General features: G+C 37.8%; 3 protein-coding genes and 1 long non-coding RNA gene across 5 annotated transcripts in view; all 4 read right to left on the bottom strand.

Moving 5' to 3' along the window:
• Positions 1–790: 790 nt before the first annotated feature.
• Positions 791–2,937, bottom strand: LOC121185500 (CD209 antigen-like protein A). 2 transcript variants are annotated; one of them, XM_041043702.1, is made up of 7 exons: positions 2,790–2,937; positions 2,550–2,618; positions 2,221–2,310; positions 1,755–2,033; positions 1,497–1,660; positions 1,237–1,349; positions 791–1,160 (listed from the first exon to the last, which is right to left on the bottom strand). In XM_041043702.1, the coding sequence occupies exons 1-7, from the start codon at positions 2,851–2,853 to the stop codon at positions 1,034–1,036; spliced, it is 906 nt and encodes a 301-aa protein (XP_040899636.1). In that variant the 5' UTR covers positions 2,854–2,937; the 3' UTR covers positions 791–1,033. The 2 variants fall into 2 exon arrangements, with proteins under 2 accessions (XP_040899636.1, XP_040899637.1); XM_041043703.1 differs by lacking the exon at positions 2,550–2,618 and having other exon boundaries at positions 2,790–2,932.
• A 2,204-nt stretch (positions 2,938–5,141) lies between these two features.
• On the bottom strand, positions 5,142–8,971 carry LOC121185502 (natural killer cells antigen CD94-like). The gene is made up of 6 exons (XM_041043706.1): positions 8,809–8,971; positions 8,128–8,217; positions 5,863–6,078; positions 5,605–5,768; positions 5,345–5,457; positions 5,142–5,268 (listed from the first exon to the last, which is right to left on the bottom strand). Exons 1-6 carry the CDS (start codon positions 8,870–8,872, stop codon positions 5,142–5,144), a joined length of 774 nt encoding a protein of 257 aa, XP_040899640.1. The 5' UTR covers positions 8,873–8,971.
• Positions 8,972–11,150: 2,179 nt separating this feature from the next.
• Positions 11,151–22,045, bottom strand: part of LOC121185501 (CD209 antigen-like protein A) — an 18,188-nt gene continuing 7,293 nt past the window's right edge. Inside the window, exons 5-7 of the mRNA XM_041043705.1 lie at positions 11,614–11,777; positions 11,354–11,466; positions 11,151–11,277 (exon numbers count right to left, since the gene is read on the bottom strand). Coding sequence (XP_040899639.1) covers positions 11,151–11,277; positions 11,354–11,466; positions 11,614–11,777 — 404 coding nt within the window. The remainder of the gene's footprint in view (positions 11,278–11,353; positions 11,467–11,613; positions 11,778–22,045) is intronic.
• Positions 20,334–21,007, bottom strand: LOC121185503. Its single transcript, XR_005894369.1, has 3 exons — positions 20,936–21,007; positions 20,601–20,690; positions 20,334–20,413 (listed from the first exon to the last, which is right to left on the bottom strand). It is a non-coding gene; the product is annotated as an uncharacterized LOC121185503 (long non-coding RNA).

The raw sequence follows: 22,045 nt of genomic DNA, 5'->3' as shown, positions 1-22,045 counted from the left end.
ATTAAAAGTTATATTAATTTCAACAATTGTATTAACCATCAACATCACCAGGAAGGCATATAAAAGAATGTGTGTGTGTGTGTGTGTATGCACACACATATGTATATATGTATATAATACGACAGTGGAAATAGGAGGGGTGTGGGAGAAGAAGACAACAGCATAGCCAAAAGCTGAACAGTCTTATGATCACAAGTGTTAAAAAAAAGGGGGGGGGGGGGGGGGGGGAAAGGAACAAACTCACACATGAACACTTCCCCTTTGCTGATGTTTGAAGGGCTTTAACTAACTCAGAAAAACTGTTTAAAAATGAATTGATGGAAAATGGTCATTAAAAATGACCATTTCCCCATGTGCAGAAATAAACTCCATAGTGCATAAATAGCACAGGAGTGTCAAACCTTATGTGGCTGTGAGGGTTATGTACAAAGCTTCCACTGGCTTCCCTGGATTGGCACTAGCCTTCCACCTGCATCTGTGGGTGATAACACACAGCTTAAACTGATAATTAATTTACAACAATTTCAATAAATTATTTTCATGTGATTTAAAAAACAAAATGCTAATAGTAATTCTTCTTGAATGTTCTTTGTTCGATGATAGTAACCTGAACATATTTTGGTTTTCAGCTGTAGGTCGGGTAAAAGATGGACAGGCTGTGCTTGCTCATCACAGTGAGATATGTGAAGTCTTGAATTTAGCCCGTAAAAATGGAGCTTGCCTAATCATCAAGTCTAACACATGCGGTCTGCAGTTTTAATCCTTGCTAATGCTGTTGTCAAATTAGAGATTTAAAAATCATAATCAAATGTAATTATTGCAACATAATAATAAAATTATATAAAAATATTCTCTACATCAGCATACAAATACTTATGACAATAGCTCCACTAACATATTGCGGAGAGACTGATCAGAAGCCATGTTGTGTTGGCCAATCAGCAGTAATAATGTGTACATGTAGGAAACCTTGTCCCTGGTCCCTTTCATCAATCTACTAATATACAAATTGTAAGCATTCCACGTCCATTGTTTAAACAGATAAAGCCGCCTTTTTGCAGATCCATCGGTTTCTGTCACTACAGCTCGCTGATTTCCATCCTCTGTTCTCGACAGAAATTACACATTGACCGTTGATAGCAGGTTGTTGTATCCAGGAGCTGAGGAAAAAACATGATGGTTAGACCAAGGCTGATAGATTTTAGGATTCAAAGTGTTCATCAATGTGTCTCTTACCTTTCAGTCAGATTACGTCCATCCACCCACTTCCATCTCCCATCTTCAGCTCTCAGGCCGATCCAGTATCCCTTGTCTCCTGAACTGCCCCAACTGTGCTCAATGATGTATTTCTGAGGACAGTGGAGAGACAGTTATCAGAGATATTTAAATACTACAAGCTCACTGTGATCTACAGACTCACAGTGAGTTCAGACCTACAGAAAATGCATTTCATTTCATATAGGCTTTAATATATATTCACAGTGTTTTCTCATTACCTTCTCCTGTTCATTAACTACAACAGCCAAATCTGAAATCTTTCCTCTGCAGTCTTCTCGAGCTCCTTCCCAGTTTCTCTGACCTGGAGGTTGAGCATCAAAAATCACATAGCAGCTGGACTGTTCTATCAGCCAGCCCTCCTCACAGGCTTTACACTGTCTTGCTGAAACAACAGAGACAAACTTAGAAACAGCTTTACTCCATATTGATCACATTTTTGGTCATTTTTGGACCTAATCAAAGTGATCTGAACATACGGTTGCTTTTTTTGGGGCAGTAGGAATCAATGCTCCACTGAGTTCGAGTGATGTTGAGCTCATTCCACTCTGTCTGAATGTTTTGTATTTTTTCTGTCAAGTTGTTCCTCTCTTTCTCCAGCTCCTGGTTTCGTTTCTCATGCTCCTGGTTTCGTTTCTCCAGCTCCTGCTTTTGAGTCTCTAGTTCCTGGTTTCGTGTCTCCAGCTCCTGGTTTCGTGTTGTCAGGTTAAGGATTTCTTCATTCAGCTTGTTGTTGTTTTCAGAAATGACAGAGGTAACTGCAGTGAAACATACAGGAAGGAGTGGTGAGCTGTCACCGTGTAAAACATTAACATGAGGAAATAATGACTTTGACTTAAAGCAACTGTCACATAAATGGTGTTTTCAGTCAGCATTTGTTGATGTTACAGAACAACACACGTTTGCTTACAGATGATATAGAGTCACCTTTGACTTCATACTCACAGTAGATATGAAGACCCACAATTACAAGCAGTACAACCCAACTCACTGCTATTGTTGGAACAGACTGAGTGAAGGAGGGAGACTTCTTATCTGCCAAATAAGAATTCAGCTGGAATATGTCAAGTGTTCTTTAAAACAGTCACAAGTTCTGTTCTAGACTTTTGATATTGAGAAAAGAAACATCTTCCTTTTGAAATAACAAATACACAGTGATTCTAAACCTTCACATTTTCAGCCTTTGTCATTGTCACATGTTCATTAATCATTTTGATAATTGTAAGAGAAAAATCATACAAGTTATTGTGCAGTAAACTGTGTCAGGAACATACCTAAGGTGACTGGCATTTTGTCCACAGTGCGTACTGCTACAGTAGCATAAACGGCTTCTTCAACTTTCTCTGAAACAGTTCAGATCAAACACTAGTGTTTAAATATCTGCAGAAAATTAGTCTTTATTTGCAGTATTACTCCTAATATGTTGAGCAGACTGGAAAAATCATGATAGAAAAGATGAAGGTGAAAACACACACAAAGCCTGTAAAGTTTGATTCTATTAGAAAGTATCTTACCTGCAGATAAAGAAGCATTTGGCTTTTTGAAGGTAACAGTCCCCTGCTGTGTGTTTGTGTTCATCTTGGACAAAGCAAAAGTTTCAGCAGTAATCCTACATGAAGGCTGAAAGGGAAGTATGAATGTGCACAGCTCACCAACTGTGATAGTCACACATGTACATTCTTGCAACAGTTTTTGTCTCTGATTGACAGCGAATGTTAAGCTGTTGTGACAGGAAGTCGCCTGTTTTAATAGTTTTTGCCCACACTGTGGGTCAGACATGTCCTCTCACGCTGCTGCAGCTCACCTTTTACCAACTGAGAGAATGTTTTTGTTACAATCAAGTAAATTTGCCCATTTCTTTCTCCTGAGAGTGAAGATGCACATGTGTGATACGTTTTGTTTTTTTCTTGAGCACAAACATGGTGAAAATAAATATCTGCATTCAGACAAACTGAGCAGCACTGATGGATTGCTAATTGATAAGCTCTTAAAAACTTCCCTATACATCTCTGTTCCAGAGCATCCAATGAAGAGGCAGGTGATGGATAGTTCAGGTGATTTATTTCTCTTTGCAGGCAGGGAGGTCACGTGGTTTTCTATATCAAATAAAGTAACATAGTACAGCAAATGAAAGAAGAATTAAAGCTTAATATTCAATAAACGTAACATAAAGAATACTGACACTGCTACATCTCTATTTGCCTCTGAGTCCCATTATCCCAGCTCTTACACATTTCACCTGACAACTAGCACATTAACACACATATAAACAACATAGCGCTCGTGCAAACGTCACACTAACGGCCCAAAATAATAACAATAAACACGACGTGCCGCTACGTGACGTGCACGCGGTCCGAGGGGGCGAGCTGAATGCTACAACAGTGCTAACATGGCAAAGTGCTAAAGTTACACCGCCGAACAACAGAATGATTTTAAGCTGCACAACGTAACACAGTCAGTCAACGATATATACACGTACTCGCATTTCACCCACTCGCCGTGACATTAATGAACCGCTAAACCACAGCTTCACTCTCTCTGCCGACACATCAACTCTGTCTGAACGCCGCCAGTTACCCGATTCAGCCAGCAGAGGGAGCCGTCCCAAAGTGAGCCGACCAACACTACATCTACAGGACATCACACAATGAATATATATGCTCTAACTTTGGGGCCTTTTCTACAGGTGGAGTCGAGTCTGGGAGTCCTAAACATGGAGAACTAGCTAGAGCTTGTTTCAGGACAGTAAAAGCTCTTTCTGCCCCAGGAGTCCACGTCACAAAGTCAGTCATGGCCAAATGTTTTCCCCCATGAGTGAAATCATACAAGGAGTGGGAGATCTCCGCAAAATCAGAGATCCATGGGCGGCAAAAGCCTGCTAAACCTAGAAAATACATCTTTTGTGTTTTGGTTTGTAGTTTTGGAAGATCCAGAGTCACCTGGATGCAGTCCAGACTCAACCTACGACCCTCTGGAGTAACTATATGCCCAAAATAATGAACAAGCTGCAGTTTATCTTTTAACACCTTGTGGCCATTTTCTGCCATAAAATAAAGCAAAGACTGTGTCAGCTTGGCAAGTTTCTTGTGATCATCTACAGCCCCCTGCCCCAGTGTCTCCACTGCATGCGCATGCTTGTGTTTTGTTCATTTGGTGTGGCTACAATGCAGAGATAAATTTCCCCAGCTTGAGGGTAATAAACATAAAGGTTGAAAGGGAAGTATGAAAGTCCACATCTCGCCGACTGTGATATTCACGGGAAAGTGTTTGGTTTTTAGTTCAGGTTGCTTGTAAAAGTTTGTATCTCTGCTCAACACGAGATGAATTATTTATACAAACGCTTATGACAACAGCCCCAGTGACATGTTGTGGAGAGGTAACACAGCTCCCTCTGCTGGCCAATCAGCAGCAATAATGGAAAATGTACATGTGTTGTTGGTCCCTTTCATCAATCTACTAACATACACATTGTAAGCACTGCATCTCTAACAGAGTGGAAGAAAAGCACATTGAAAGTCATTAATGATGCTGGTGTCAGCAGTCAGACTCAGTACCTATATAATCTAATATCTAACACACACACACACACACACACACACACACACACACACACACACACACACACACACACACACACACACACACACAAACAAAGCACATTCACAGCTTTGAAAAATCATTCACTATGATTTTTACCTTTTTTCTGAGAAAAATAAAATCCTTCAAATTTTCAGTTTTGTTTTTCAAAATAAAATTTGTGATCAGAAATCTTCATAATTTTATATTTATAATCCAACTGACATTATCCTATTTATAATTAATCCTAACAGATGATTTAGTAACCTCTAGTTTGTCTGCAGTGTTTAAACAGATAAAGCTGCCTTTTCACAGATCCATCGGTTTCTGTCACTACAGCTCACTGATTTCCATCCTTCGTTATAGACTGAAATTACACATTGACCGTTGTTGGCAGGTTGTTGTATCCAGGAGCTGAGGGAAAAACATGATGGTTAGAACAAGGCTGATAGATTTTAGGATTCAAAGTGTTCATCAATGTGTCTCTTACCTTTCAGTCAGATTACGTCCATCCACCCACTTCCATCTCCCATCTTCAGCTCTCAGGCCGATCCAGTATCCACTGTCTCCTGAACTGCCCCAACTGTTATCACTGATGTATTTCTGAGGACAGTGGAGAGACAGTTATCAGAGAAATTTATATACTACAAGCTCACTGTGATCTACAGACTCACAGTGAGTTCAGACCTACAGAAAATACTTTTCATTTCATATAGGCTTTAATAAATATTCCCAGTGTTTTCTCATTACCTTCTCCTGTTCATTATCTACAACAGCCAAATCTGAAATCTTTCCTCTGCAGTCTTCTAGAGCTCCTTCCCAGTTTCTCTGACCTGCAGATGGAGGGTCATTAATGGCATAGCAGCTGGACTGTTCTTCCAGCCATCCCTTCTGACAAGCTTTACACTGTCTTACTGAAACAACAGAGACAAACTTAGAAACAGTATTACTCCATATTGATGGTATTATTGTTTATTGTTGGACCTAATCAAAGTGATCTGAACATACTGTTATTTTCTTTGGGGCAGTAGGCATCAATGCTCCACTGAGCTCGAGTGACGTTGAGCTCATTCCACTCTGTCTGAATGTTTTGTATTTCTTCTTTGAAGTCATTCCTCTCTTTCTCCAGCTCCTGGTTTTGTGTCTCCAGCTCCTGGTTTCGTGTTGTCAGGTTAAGGATTTCTTCATTCAGCTTGTTGTTGTTTTCAGAAATGACAGAGGTAACTGCAGTGAAACATACAGGAAGGAGTGGTGAGCTGTCACTGTATAAAACATTAACATGAGTAAAAACTTTGACTCCTGGGTCAGAACCTTTTTACCTTCAGAATAACACCTGAATTTACATATTTGGGCATCAAAGTATTACCTCAGCTAGAGAATATTATTTCAATCAATTACAATAGTAGAATAGAATCAACATCTAAGGATTTGGACAGATGGATGCTTTTACCAATTTTTACAATTGGAAGGATAAATATAATAAAGATGTCTATTTTGCCTAAATTTTTATACTTGTTTCAAAATATCCATTTGGCACCACCTACTGGAATGTTTAGGAAAGCTACTTTACTAATCAAAGTTTATCTGGAATAAGAAAGGCCCTAGAGTCTGTCTATCGTTGTTGTATCTCCCATATGACAGTGGAGGATTAAAATGTCCTAACCTATACTAGTACTTCTTAGCAGCTCAATTAAGAACTATTATGTTTTACTTCTCCTCTGGAAACAACCCATCCTGGGTGGATATGGAATCATGTTCTGGTGTAATACCACTTAATTTGTATTTACATTCAGATACGTTCAAGCAATTAAAACAGTCACCACTCACCCTATCATATTAATGTCTGGTATAGTATTAAGGCGCATATGACAATTGCTGACACTATATCACAGTTTAGTCCAATTTGGGGCAACTCACTATTCAAACCAGGCAGGTTGGATGCAGGTTTTCAGCTATGAGCAAAAAAAGGACTAAAAAAAATAGGCGACCTGTATGTGGAGGGAACTTTGATGTCCTTTGAAGAGATCTCTTCCAAGTATGATATCCCAAAATAGCATTTCTTTAAATATTTACAATTAAGAAGCTTCCTTTCATCAATGCAAAACCACGCAGTGAATGTGCCAGATATCTCTTCTCTAGAGGAACTAATTACAAAAAACCTTATAATAAAGGAATAATATCAACATTCTATAATTGGCTTACATCCGGGTCTACTGAATCATCTAATTTAAATAGGGATATATCTGAAGATGAATGGAAACAAGTCTGTGTTGACTCCCAGAGGCAATTGGCAAATGTTAGCTGAAAGTTACTTCAGTACAATTGGATGATGCAGACATACATAACTCCTGTAAAATTAAACAAATATAATGAAAATATACCGCACGTTTGTTTTAAATGTAGAGAGGCCCAAGGGACGTTTATACATTGCATCTGGGAATGCGGCAAAATTAAAGCATTTTGGGAAGAAGTCATTTGTAACACTAAGATTATACTATCCTTAAACATCCCAGTTAACGCCAAGTTAATTATACTACACCTGTACCCAATGAACTTTAAATTGAAACTACAACAACGCAGATTTATAGACTTCGCTAAACTACAGGCCAAAAGGATGATAACGCTTTATTGGAAAAAGGTAGACCCACCCAAAATTGGTGCTTGGTTTTCTGCTATGGCACAATGTATGGCTCTAACATATATTCTCAAAAACAAAGTGGAAGTATATGAAAGTATCTGGAAACCCTTTAGACATTTTATTAAAGATGCGGACATTGGACAGTTTAAACAGGAGGTGTTGGAAAATTCATTAGGCCGCATTGTATCGCTTTATTATTCTTTTGGTCTGAGATGTTTTAATGTCAACAATAGTTGAGAGTGCTGTTTATGTATAATACAACATAAAGTTGTACATGTTATAGTATCACATATACTTAAATTTAATTAAATATGTGTTTTTATTATTTGTCTTATCTATAATTTTGTTTTCCATTTATTATCTTTAATAAGGCGAGAATGAGAGAGTGAAATAATGTCATATTCAGTGGGGAAAGGAGGAGGATTATGAATGTATTCTCTCAAAACAACATTGTACAAATGAATGCTGTTTAACTAATACATACACTGAAATACAATAAAGATATTTAAAAAAAATAACTTTGACTTAAAGCAACTGTCACATAAATGGTGTTTTCAGTCAGCATTTGTTGATGTTACAGAACAACACACGTTTGCTTACAGATGATATAGAGTGACCTTTGACTTCATACTCACAGTAGATATGAAGACCCACAATTACAAGCAGTACAACCCAACTCACTGCTATTGTTGGAACAGACTGAGTGAAGGAGGGAGACTTCTTATCTGCCAAATAAGAATTCAGCTGGAATATGTCAAGTGTTCTTTAAAACAGTCACAAGTTCTGTTCTAGACTTTTGATATTGAGAAAAGAAACATCTTTCTTTTCAAATAACAAATACACAGTGATTCTAAACCTTCACATTTTCAGCTTTTGTCATTGTCACATGTTCATTAATCATTTTGACGATTGTAAAAGAAAAATCACATTAAAGTTAATTGCTGTGTAGGAAATTGTCAGGAACATACCTGAGGTGTCTGGTTTGTTGTCCTCACTGCATACTTCCACAGTAGCATAAATGGCTTCTTCAATTTCCTCTGAAACAGTTCAGATCAAACACCAGTGTTTAAATATCTGCAGTAAACTAGTCTTTATTTGCAGTATTACTCCTAATATGTTGAGCAGACTGGAAAAATCATGATAGAAAAGATGAAAGTGAAAATGAATTTGTGACTTTGTGTTGATGAGGTTAGTGAGATCTCTGACTGAGGCAGAGGAGACAACACTTATGAAACTTATGAAAACAATAAGATTAGATACTGCTACACAACAGACACAAAGCCTGTAAAGTTTGATTCTATTAGAAAGTATCTTACCTGCAGATAAAGAAGCATTTGGCTTTTTGAAGGTAACAGTCCCCTGCTGTGTGTTTGTGTTCATCTTGGACAAAGCAAAAGTTTCAGCAGTAATCCTACATGAAGGCTGAAAGGGAAGTATGAATGTGCACAGCTCACCAACTGTGATAGTCACACATGTACATTCTTGCAACAGTTTTTGTCTCTGATTGACAGCGAATGTTAAGCTGTTGTGACAGGAAGTCGCCTGTTTTAATAGTTTTTGCCCACACTGTGGGTCAGACATGTCCTCTCACGCTGCTGCAGCTCACCTTTTACCAACTGAGAGAATGTTTTTGTTACAATCAAGTAAATTTGCCCATTTCTTTCTCCTGAGAGTGAAGATGCACATGTGTGATACGTTTTGTTTTTTTCTTGAGCACAAACATGGTGAAAATAAATATCTGCATTCAGACAAACTGAGCAGCACTGATGGATTGCTAATTGATAAGCTCTTAAAAACTTCCCTATACATCTCTGTTCCAGAGCATCCAATGAAGAGGCAGGTGATGGATAGTTCAGGTGATTTATTTCTCTTTGCAGGCAGGGAGGTCACGTGGTTTTCTATATCAAATAAAGTAACATAGTACAGCAAATGAAAGAAGAATTAAAGCTTAATATTCAATAAACGTAACATAAAGAATACTGACACTGCTACATCTCTATTTGCCTCTGAGTCCCATTATCCCAGCTCTTACACATTTCACCTGACAACTAGCACATTAACACACATATAAACAACATAGCGCTCGTGCAAACGTCACACTAACGGCCCAAAATAATAACAATAAACACGACGTGCCGCTACGTGACGTGCACGCGGTCCGAGGGGGCGAGCTGAATGCTACAACAGTGCTAACATGGCAAAGTGCTAAAGTTACACCGCCGAACAACAGAATGATTTTAAGCTGCACAACGTAACACAGTCAGTCAACGATATATACACGTACTCGCATTTCACCCACTCGCCGTGACATTAATGAACCGCTAAACCACAGCTTCACTCTCTCTGCCGACACATCAACTCTGTCTGAACGCCGCCAGTTACCCGATTCAGCCAGCAGAGGGAGCCGTCCCAAAGTGAGCCGACCAACACTACATCTACAGGACATCACACAATGAATATATATGCTCTAACTTTGGGGCCTTTTCTACAGGTGGAGTCGAGTCTGGGAGTCCTAAACATGGAGAACTAGCTAGAGCTTGTTTCAGGACAGTAAAAGCTCTTTCTGCCCCAGGAGTCCACGTCACAAAGTCAGTCATGGCCAAATGTTTTCCCCCATGAGTGAAATCATACAAGGAGTGGGAGATCTCCGCAAAATCAGAGATCCATGGGCGGCAAAAGCCTGCTAAACCTAGAAAATACATCTTTTGTGTTTTGGTTTGTAGTTTTGGAAGATCCAGAGTCACCTGGATGCAGTCCAGACTCAACCTACGACCCTCTGGAGTAACTATATGCCCAAAATAATGAACAAGCTGCAGTTTATCTTTTAACACCTTGTGGCCATTTTCTGCCATAAAATAAAGCAAAGACTGTGTCAGCTTGGCAAGTTTCTTGTGATCATCTACAGCCCCCTGCCCCAGTGTCTCCACTGCATGCGCATGCTTGTGTTTTGTTCATTTGGTGTGGCTACAATGCAGAGATAAATTTCCCCAGCTTGAGGGTAATAAACATAAAGGTTGAAAGGGAAGTATGAAAGTCCACATCTCGCCGACTGTGATATTCACGGGAAAGTGTTTGGTTTTTAGTTCAGGTTGCTTGTAAAAGTTTGTATCTCTGCTCAACACGAGATGAATTATTTATACAAACGCTTATGACAACAGCCCCAGTGACATGTTGTGGAGAGGTAACACAGCTCCCTCTGCTGGCCAATCAGCAGCAATAATGGAAAATGTACATGTGTTGTTGGTCCCTTTCATCAATCTACTAACATACACATTGTAAGCACTGCATCTCTAACAGAGTGGAAGAAAAGCACATTGAAAGTCATTAATGATGCTGGTGTCAGCAGTCAGACTCAGTACCTATATAATCTAATATCTAACACACACACACACACACACACACACACACACACACACACACACACACACACACACACACACACAAACAAAGCACATTCACAGCTTTGAAAAATCATTCACTATGATTTTTACCTTTTTTCTGAGAAAAATAAAATCCTTCAAATTTTCAGTTTTGTTTTTCAAAATAAAATTTGTGATCAGAAATCTTCATAATTTTATATTTATAATCCAACTGACATTATCCTATTTATAATTAATCCTAACAGATGATTTAGTAACCTCTAGTTTGTCTGCAGTGTTTAAACAGATAAAGCTGCCTTTTCACAGATCCATCGGTTTCTGTCACTACAGCTCACTGATTTCCATCCTTCGTTATAGACTGAAATTACACATTGACCGTTGTCAGCAGGTTGTTGTATCCAGGAGCTGAGGGAAAAACATGATGGTTAGAACAAGGCTGATAGATTTTAGGATTCAAAGTGTTCATCAATGTGTCTCTTACCTTTCAGTCAGATTACGTCCATCCACCCACTTCCATCTCCCATCTTCAGCTCTCAGGCCGATCCAGTATCCACTGTCTCCTGAACTGCCCCAACTGTTATCACTGATGTATTTCTGAGGACAGTGGAGAGACAGTTATCAGAGAAATTTATATACTACAAGCTCACTGTGATCTACAGACTCACAGTGAGTTCAGACCTACAGAAAATACTTTTCATTTCATATAGGCTTTAATAAATATTCCCAGTGTTTTCTCATTACCTTCTCCTGTTCATTATCTACAACAGCCAAATCTGAAATCTTTCCTCTGCAGTCTTCTAGAGCTCCTTCCCAGTTTCTCTGACCTGCAGATGGAGGGTCATTAATGGCATAGCAGCTGGACTGTTCTTCCAGCCATCCCTTCTGACAAGCTTTACACTGTCTTACTGAAACAACAGAGACAAACTTAGAAACAGTATTACTCCATATTGATGGTATTATTGTTTATTGTTGGACCTAATCAAAGTGATCTGAACATACTGTTATTTTCTTTGGGGCAGTAGGCATCAATGCTCCACTGAGCTCGAGTGACGTTGAGCTCATTCCACTCTGTCTGAATGTTTTGTATTTCTTCTTTGAAGTCATTCCTCTCTTTCTCCAGCTCCTGGTTTTGTGTCTCCAGCTCCTGGTTTCGTGTTGTCAGGTTAAGGATTTCTTCATTCAGCTTGTTGTTGTTTTCAGAAATGACAGAGGTAACTGCAGTGAAACATACAGGAAGGAGTGGTGAGCTGTCACTGTATAAAACATTAACATGAGTAAAAACTTTGACTCCTGGGTCAGAACCTTTTTACCTTCAGAATAACACCTGAATTTACATATTTGGGCATCAAAGTATTACCTCAGCTAGAGAATATTATTTCAATCAATTACAATAGTAGAATAGAATCAACATCTAAGGATTTGGACAGATGGATGCTTTTACCAATTTTTACAATTGGAAGGATAAATATAATAAAGATGTCTATTTTGCCTAAATTTTTATACTTGTTTCAAAATATCCATTTGGCACCACCTACTGGAATGTTTAGGAAAGCTACTTTACTAATCAAAGTTTATCTGGAATAAGAAAGGCCCTAGAGTCTGTCTATCGTTGTTGTATCTCCCATATGACAGTGGAGGATTAAAATGTCCTAACCTATACTAGTACTTCTTAGCAGCTCAATTAAGAACTATTATGTTTTACTTCTCCTCTGGAAACAACCCATCCTGGGTGGATATGGAATCATGTTCTGGTGTAATACCACTTAATTTGTATTTACATTCAGATACGTTCAAGCAATTAAAACAGTCACCACTCACCCTATCATATTAATGTCTGGTATAGTATTAAGGCGCATATGACAATTGCTGACACTATATCACAGTTTAGTCCAATTTGGGGCAACTCACTATTCAAACCAGGCAGGTTGGATGCAGGTTTTCAGCTATGAGCAAAAAAAGGACTAAAAAAAATAGGCGACCTGTATGTGGAGGGAACTTTGATGTCCTTTGAAGAGATCTCTTCCAAGTATGATATCCCAAAATAGCATTTCTTTAAATATTTACAATTAAGAAGCTTCCTTTCATCAATGCAAAACCACGCAGTGAATGTGCCAGATATCTCTTCTCTAGAGGAACTAATTACAAAAAACCTTATAATAAAGGAATAATATCAACATTCTATAATTGGCTTACATCCGGGTCTACTGAATCATCTAATTTAAATAGGGATATATCTGAAGATGAATGGAAACAAGTCTGTGTTGACTCCCAGAGGCAATTGGCAAATGTTAGCTGAAAGTTACTTCAGTACAATTGGATGATGCAGACATACATAACTCCTGTAAAATTAAACAAATATAATGAAAATATACCGCACGTTTGTTTTAAATGTAGAGAGGCCCAAGGGACGTTTATACATTGCATCTGGGAATGCGGCAAAATTAAAGCATTTTGGGAAGAAGTCATTTGTAACACTAAGATTATACTATCCTTAAACATCCCAGTTAACGCCAAGTTAATTATACTACACCTGTACCCAATGAACTTTAAATTGAAACTACAACAACGCAGATTTATAGACTTCGCTAAACTACAGGCCAAAAGGATGATAACGCTTTATTGGAAAAAGGTAGACCCACCCAAAATTGGTGCTTGGTTTTCTGCTATGGCACAGTGTATGGCTCTAACATATATTCTCAAAAACAAAGTGGAAGTATATGAAAGTATCTGGAAACCCTTTAGACATTTTATTAAAGATGCGGACATTGGACAGTTTAAACAGGAGGTGTTGGAAAATTCATTAGGCCGCATTGTATCGCTTTATTATTCTTTTGGTCTGAGATGTTTTAATGTCAACAATAGTTGAGAGTGCTGTTTATGTATAATACAACATAAAGTTGTACATGTTATAGTATCACATATACTTAAATTTAATTAAATATGTGTTTTTATTATTTGTCTTATCTATAATTTTGTTTTCCATTTATTATCTTTAATAAGGCGAGAATGAGAGAGTGAAATAATGTCATATTCAGTGGGGAAAGGAGGAGGATTATGAATGTATTCTCTCAAAACAACATTGTACAAATGAATGCTGTTTAACTAATACATACACTGAAATACAATAAAGATATTTAAAAAAAATAACTTTGACTTAAAGCAACTGTCACATAAATGGTGTTTTCAGTCAGCATTTGTTGATGTTACAGAACAACACACGTTTGCTTACAGATGATATAGAGTGACCTTTGACTTCATACTCACAGTAGATATGAAGACCCACAATTACAAGCAGTACAACCCAACTCACTGCTATTGTTGGAACAGACTGAGTGAAGGAGGGAGACTTCTTATCTGCCAAATAAGAATTCAGCTGGAATATGTCAAGTGTTCTTTAAAACAGTCACAAGTTCTGTTCTAGACTTTTGATATTGAGAAAAGAAACATCTTTCTTTTCAAATAACAAATACACAGTGATTCTAAACCTTCACATTTTCAGCTTTTGTCATTGTCACATGTTCATTAATCATTTTGACGATTGTAAAAGAAAAATCACATTAAAGTTAATTGCTGTGTAGGAAATTGTCAGGAACATACCTGAGGTGTCTGGTTTGTTGTCCTCACTGCATACTTCCACAGTAGCATAAATGGCTTCTTCAATTTCCTCTGAAACAGTTCAGATCAAACACCAGTGTTTAAATATCTGCAGTAAACTAGTCTTTATTTGCAGTATTACTCCTAATATGTTGAGCAGACTGGAAAAATCATGATAGAAAAGATGAAAGTGAAAATGAATTTGTGACTTTGTGTTGATGAGGTTAGTGAGATCTCTGACTGAGGCAGAGGAGACAACACTTATGAAACTTATGAAAACAATAAGATTAGATACTGCTACACAACAGACACAAAGCCTGTAAAGTTTGATTCTATTAGAAAGTATCTTACCTGCAGATAAAGAAGCATTTGGCTTTTTGAAGGTAACAGTCCCCTGCTGTGTGTTTGTGTTCATCTTGGACAAAGCAAAAGTTTCAGCAGTAATCCTACATGAAGGCTGAAAGGGAAGTATGAAGGTGCACAGCTCACCAACTGTGATATTCACAGAAATGTGTGTGGTTTTTAGTTATATTTTCTTGCAACAGTTTGTGTCTCTGTTCAGCAGCAGATGATACCTTGTGGTGATGTGAAGATATTTGTGTTAATAGTTTCAGCCCACACTGTGGGTCAGACACATCCGCTCATGCTGCTGCAGCTCATCTTTTAGTGACAGAATTTTTTATTCTAATCAAGTAGATTTGTCCATTTCTACCATGCATCTGACAAACACAAACATCTAGTGTTTAACACACAAACTGATCTTTAAGTCAAAACTTGATCAGTAATGTGAACATGGATTTAATGTTTGTCTGTTTCTGCCCAGGAGCAAAATTCTTCCTCAGCACATTTCAATATGATCAGCTCTTTATGTAACATCAGCACTAAAGACTGAAGCTCCATCTGACTCACAGGAAATTCCTCTCTGTAAAAGACACAGTATAATACTTCCCTAATAGATGAGACCTCCTGTCTCTCTCTGGAGCTCTGCTGGTGCTGATGCTGACTGTGTGAAGGACTAATGAGGTCCGAATGGAGCGAACACACTGAGGCCACATCTTCTTCTGCCTCATCTGGATGAAACATGTTTCAGCATCTTCTAATATTAATGTTGTTCTTCCTGACTTGATTAAAGATCACTGACATTTCCAAGCAGCAATTTGCAAGAAAAAGTCCACAACAACATTGTGTGGCAGCATTTTGATTTATTGTAATAGAATAAACATGAATTTGCTTCCAGACAGACAGATAACACCTAACTATCACCTGTACATACAAATATTCTCTACATCAGAATACAAACGCCCCAGTGACATGTTGTGGAGAGGTAACACAGCTCCCTCTGCTGGCCAATCAGCAGCAATAATGGAAAATGTCCATGTGTTGTTGGTCCCTTTCATCAATCTACTAACATACACATTGCAAGCACTGCATCTCTAACAGAGTGGAAGAAAAGCACATTGAAAGTCATTAATGATGCTGGTGTCAGCAGTCAGACTCAGTACCTATATAATCTAATATCTAACACACACACACACACACACACACACACACACACACACACACACACACACACACACACACACACACACACAAAGCACATTCACAAACAGCTTTGAAAAATAATTAAATTTAATTTTTACCTTTTTTCTGAGAAAAATAAAATTCTTTAAAATTTCTATTTTGTTTTTCAAAAACACAATTTGTGATCAGAAATCTTCATAATTTTATATTTATAAATTATATTATTACTATTATTATTACATTATCCTATTTATAATTAATCCTAACAGATGATTTAGTAACCTCTAGTTTGTCTGCAGTGTTTAAACAGATAAAGCTGCCTTTTCACAGATCCATTGGTTTCTGTCACTACAGTTCACTGATTTCCATCCTTCGTCTAAGACAGAAATTACACATTGACTGTTGTCAGCAGGTGGTTGTGTCCAGGAGCTGAGGGAAAAACATGATGGTTAGAACAAGGCTGATAGATTTTAGGATTCAAAGTGTTCATCAATGTGTCTCTTACCTTTCAGTCAGATTACGTCCATCCACCCACTTCCATCTCCCATCTTCAGCTCTCAGGCCGATCCAGTATCCACTGTTTCCTGAACTGCTCCAACTATTGTTACTGATGTATGTCTGAGGACAGTGGAGAGACAGTTATCAGAGATATTTAAATACTACAAGCTCACTGTGATCTACAGACTCACAGTGAGTTCAGACCTACAGAAAATACTTTTCATTTCATATAGGCTTTAATAAATATTCCCAGTGTTTTCTCATTACCTTCTCCTGTTCATTAACTACAACAGCCAAATCTGAACTCTTTACTCTGCAGTCTTCTAGAGCTTCTTCCCAGTTTCTCCAATTTTTTTTATCTTCAGGGTTATTTCTCACATAGCAGCTGGACTGGTTTCTCAGCCATCCATCCTGACAAGCTTTACACTGTCTTCCTGAAACAACAGAGACAAACTTAGAAACAGCATTACTCCATATTGATCATATTATTGTTCATTTTTGGACCTAATCAAAGTGATCTGAACATACCGTTATTTTCTTTGGGGCAGTAGGCATCAATGCTCCACTGAGCTCGAGAGATGTTGAGCTCATTCCACTCTGTCTGAATGTTTTGTATTTCTTCCTTTAAGCTGATTCTCTCTTTCTCCAGCTCCTGGTTTCGTGTTGTCAGGTTACGGATTTCTTCATTCAGCTTGTTGTTGTTTTCAGAAATGACAGAGGTAACTGCAGTGAAACATACAGGAAGGAGTGGTGAGCTGTCACTGTGTAAAACATTAACATGAGGAAATAATAACTTTGACTTAAAGCAACTGTCACATAAATGGTGTTTTCAGTCAGCATTTGTTGATGTTACAGAACAACACACGTTTGCTTACAGATGATATAGAGTGACCTTTGACTTCATACTCACAGTAGATATGAAGACCCACAATTACAAGCAGTACAACCCAACTCACTGCTATTGTTGGAACAGACTGAGTGAAGGAGGGAGACTTCTTATCTGCCAAATAAGAATTCAGCTGGAATATGTCAAGTGTTCTTTAAAACAGTCACAAGTTCTGTTATAGACTTTTGATATTGAGAAAAGAAACACCTTCCTTTTGAAATAACAAATACACAGTGATTCTAAACCTTCACATTTCAGCTTTTGTCATTGTCACATGTTCATTAATTATTTTGATGACTAGAAAAAACCACGCTTAAGTTAATTATCGTGCAGTAAACTGTGTCAGGAACATACCTAAGGTGACTGGTTTGTTGTCCTCACTGCATGCTTCTACAGTAGCATAAACGGCTTCTTCAATATCCTCTGAAACAATTCAGATCAAACACCAGTGTTTAAATATCTGCAGTAAATTAGTCTTTATTTGCAGTATTACTCCTAATATGTTGAGCAGACTGGAAAAATCATGATAGAAAAGATGAAGGTGAAAATGAATTTGTGACTTTGTGTTGATGAGGTTAGTGAGATCTCTGACTGAGGCAGAGGAGACAACACTTATGAAACTTATGAAAACAATAAGATTAGATACTGCTACACAACAGACACAAAGCCTGTAAAGTTTGATTCTATTAGAAAGTATCTTACCTGCAGATAAAGAAGCATTTGGCTTTTTGAAGGTAACAGTCCCCTGCTGTGTGTTTGTGTTCATCTTCAACAAAGCACAAGTTTCAGCAGTAATCCTACATGAAGGCTGAAAGGGAAGTATGAAGGTGCACAGCTCACCAACTGTGATATTCACAGAAACGTGTTTGGTTTTTCGTTCAGTTTTCTTGTAACTGATGTGTCTTTGATTAGCAGCAGATGATACCGTGTGGTGATGTGAAGATCTTTCCTTTAATAGTTTCAGCCCACACTGTGGGTCAGACACATCCGCTCATGCTGCTGCAGCTCATCTTTTAGTGACAGAATTTTTTATTCTAATCAAGTAGATTTGTCCATTTCTACCATGTATCTGACAAACACAAACATCTAGTGTTTAACACACAAATTGATCTTTAAGTCAAAACTTGATCAGTAACGTGAACATGGATTTAATGTTTGTCTGTTTCTGCCCAGGAGCAAAATTCTTCCTCAGCACATTTCAACATGATCAGCTCTTTATGTAACATCAGCACTAAAGACTGAAGCTCCATCTGACTCACAGGAAATTCCTCTCTGTAAAAGACACAGTATAATACTTCCCTAATAGATGAGACCTCCTGTCTCTCTCTGGAGCTCTGCTGGTGCTGATGCTGACTGTGTGAAGGACTAATGAGGTCCGAATGGAGCGAACACACTGAAGCCACATCTTCTTCTGCCTCATCTGGATGAAACATGTTTCAGCATCTTCTAATATTAATGTTGTTCTTCCTGACTTGATTAAAGATCACTGACATTTCCAAGCAGCAATTTGCAAGAAAAAGTCCACAACAACATTGTGTGGCAGCATTTTGATTTATTGTAATAGAATAAACATGAATTTGCTTCCAGACAGACAGATAACACCTAACTATCACCTGTACATACAAATATTCTCTACATCAGAGTACAAACGCTTATGACAACAGCCCCAGTGACATGTTGTGGAGAGGTAACACAGCTCCCTCTGCTGGCCAATCAGCAGCAATCATGGAAAATGTACAGGTGTTGTTGGTCCCTTTCATCAATCTACTAACATACACATTGTAAGCACTGCATCTCTAACAGAGTGGAAGAAAAGCACATTGAAAGTCATTAATGATGCTGGTGTCAGCAGTCAGACTCAGTACCTATATAATCTAATATCTAACTCACACACACACACACACACACACACACACACACAAAGCACATTCACAGCTTTGAAAAATCATTCACTATAATTTTTACCTTTTTTCTGAGAAAAATAAAATTCTTTAAATTTTCAGTTTTCTTTTTCAAAATAAAATTTGTGATCAGAAATCTTCATAATTTTATATTTATAATCCAACTGACATTATCCTATTTATAATTAATCTTAACAGATGATTTAGTAACCTCTAGTTTGTCTGCAGTGTTTAAACAGATAAAGCTGCCTTTTCACAGATCCATCGGTTTCTGTCACTACAGCTCACTGATTTCCATCCTTGGTTTTGGACAGAAATTACACATTGACCGTTGATAGCAGGTTGTTGTATCCAGGAGCTGAGGGAAAAACATGATGCTTAGAACAAGGCTGATAGATTTTAGGATTCAAAGTGTTCATCAATGTGTCTCTTACCTTTCAGTCAGATTACGTCCATCCACCCACTTCCATCTCCCATCTTCAGCTCTCAGGCCGATCCAGAATCCAATACTGCCCCAAATTTCATTACTGATGTATGTCTGAGGACAGTGGAGAGACAGTTATCAGAGATATTTAAATACTACAAGCTCACTGTGATCTACAGACTCACAGTGAGTTCAGACCTAAAGAAAATACTTTTCATTTCATATAGGCTTTAATAAATATTCCCAGTGTTTTCTCATTACCTTCTCCTGTTCATTATCTACAACAGCCAAATCTGAATTCTTTCCTCTGCAGTCTTCTCGAGCTCCTTCCCAGTTTCTCTGACCTGCAGATGGAGGGTCATTAATGGCATAGCAGCTGGACATGACGTTGTTCCATCCTCCCGTCTGACAAGCTTTACACTGTCTTCCTGAAACAACAGAGACAAACTTAGAAACAGCTTTACTCCATATTGATGGTATTATTGTTCATTTTTGGACCTAATCAAAGTGATCTGAACATACTGTTACTTTCTTTGGGGCAGTAGGCATCAATGCTCCACTGAGCTCGAGTGACGTTGAGCTCATTCCACTTTATCTCAGTGTTTTGTATTTTTTCTGTCAAGTTGTTCCTCTCTTTCTCTAGTTCCTGGTTTCGTGTTGTCAGGTTAAGGATTTCTTCATTCAGCTAGTTGTTGTTTTCAGAAATGACAGAGGTAACTGCAGTGAAACATACAGGAAGGAGTGGTGAGCTGTCACTATGTAAAACATTAACATGAGGAAATAATAACTTTGACTTAAAGCAACTGTCACATAAATGGTGTTTTCAGTCAGCATTTGTTGATGTTACAGAACAACACACGTTTGCTTACAGATGATATAGAGTGACCTTTGACTTCATACTCACAGTAGATATGAAGACCCACAATTACAAGCAGTACAACCCAACTCACTGCTATTGTTGGAACAGACTGAGTGAAGGAGGGAGACTTCTTATCTGCCAAATAAGAATTCAGCTGGAATATGTCAAGTGTTCTTTAAAACAGTTACAAGTTCTGTTCTAGACTTTTGATATTGAGAAAAGAAACATCTTTCTTTTCAAATAACAAATACACAGTGATTCTAAACCTTCACATTTCAGCTTTTGTCACTGTCACATGTTCATTAATCATTTTGATGTTTGTAAAAAAAAAAATCACACTAAAGTTAATTATTGTGCAGTAAACTGTGTCAGGAACATACCTAAGGTGACTGGCATTTTGTCCACAGTGCGTACTGCTGCATTAACATAGTCGGCTTCTTCAATTTCCTCTGAAACAGTTCAGATCAAACCCCAGTGTTTAAGTATCTGCAGTAAATTAAGCTTTATTTGCAGTATTACTCCTAATCAGAATCAGAATCAGAATCAGAAAAACTTTATCAATTCACGTAGGGAAATTTTTGGGTTACAGACCAACTCCCAACTGAAAATGAAGAAATCTTTAGAAAATTGCACAGAGAAAGATGTATCTAAAATAAATAAAGTTTAGCATAAAAAAAAATATAAAAAATATGATGAAAATAAAAATATGGGAAGTTGAATAAAAGTAAAAATACTCAATACCCCTCTTAGAATATACATATACCCCAATATCAGAGAAACAATAAAATAAAAATAAAACCAAAATATAAGAAACATCTTTATATAATAATAATATGTTGAGCCGACTGGAAAAATCATGGTAGAAAAGATGAAGGTGAAAATGAATTTGTGACTTTGTGTTGATGAGGTTAGTGAGATCTCTGACTGAGGCAGAGGAGACAACACTTATGAAACTTATGAAAACAATAAGATTAGATACTGCTACACAACAGACACAAAGCCTGTAAAGTTTGATTCTATTAGAAAGTATCTTACCTGCAGATAAAGAAGCATTTGGCTTTTTGAAGGTAACAGTCCCCTGCTGTGTGTTTGTGTTCATCTTGGACAAAGCACAAGTTTCAGCAGTAATCCTACATGAAGGCTGAAAGGGAAGTATGAATGTGCACAGCTCACCAACTGTGATATTCACAGAAACGTGTTTTGCAGTAGTTTGTGTCTCTGATTAGCAGATACTGATAACTTGTTGTAACAGGAAATCACGTTTTAATAGTTTCAGACACATCCTCTCATGCTGCTGCAGCTCATCTTTTACTGACAGAATTTTTTATTCTAATCAAGTAGAATTGTCCATTTCTACCATGCATCTGACAAACACAAACATCTAGTGTTTAACACACAAACTGATCTTTAAGTCAAAACTTGATCAGTAACGTGAACATGGATTTAATGTTTGTCTGTTTCTGCCCAGGAGCAAAATTCTTCCTCAGCAC

Source organism: Toxotes jaculatrix, chromosome 8 (assembly GCF_017976425.1).
Source record: "Toxotes jaculatrix isolate fToxJac2 chromosome 8, fToxJac2.pri, whole genome shotgun sequence".
Taxonomy (NCBI): Eukaryota; Metazoa; Chordata; class Actinopteri; family Toxotidae; genus Toxotes; species Toxotes jaculatrix.
This window is presented reverse-complemented; position numbering and strand designations above follow the sequence as displayed.

Bases quoted from the DNA above. Each gene is read 5' to 3' on its own strand.
- LOC121185502 (XM_041043706.1), bottom strand. From the start codon at position 8,872: ATGAACACAAACACACAGCAGGGGACTGTTACCTTCAAAAAGCCAAAT. The intron at 5,458-5,604 runs GTAATGAGAAAA...CACTGTCCTCAG, and splicing joins TAGATAATGAACAGGAGAAG to AAATACATCAGTGATAACAG. The intron at 5,269-5,344 runs GTAAGAGACACA...TTTTTCCCTCAG, and splicing joins GGACGTAATCTGACTGAAAG to CTCCTGGATACAACAACCTG.
- LOC121185500 (XM_041043702.1), bottom strand. From the start codon at position 2,853: ATGAACACAAACACACAGCAGGGGACTGTTACCTTCAAAAAGCCAAAT. The intron at 1,661-1,754 runs GTATGTTCAGAT...CTGTTGTTTCAG, and splicing joins CTGCCCCAAAAAAAGCAACC to CAAGACAGTGTAAAGCCTGT. The intron at 1,350-1,496 runs GTAATGAGAAAA...CACTGTCCTCAG, and splicing joins TAGTTAATGAACAGGAGAAG to AAATACATCATTGAGCACAG.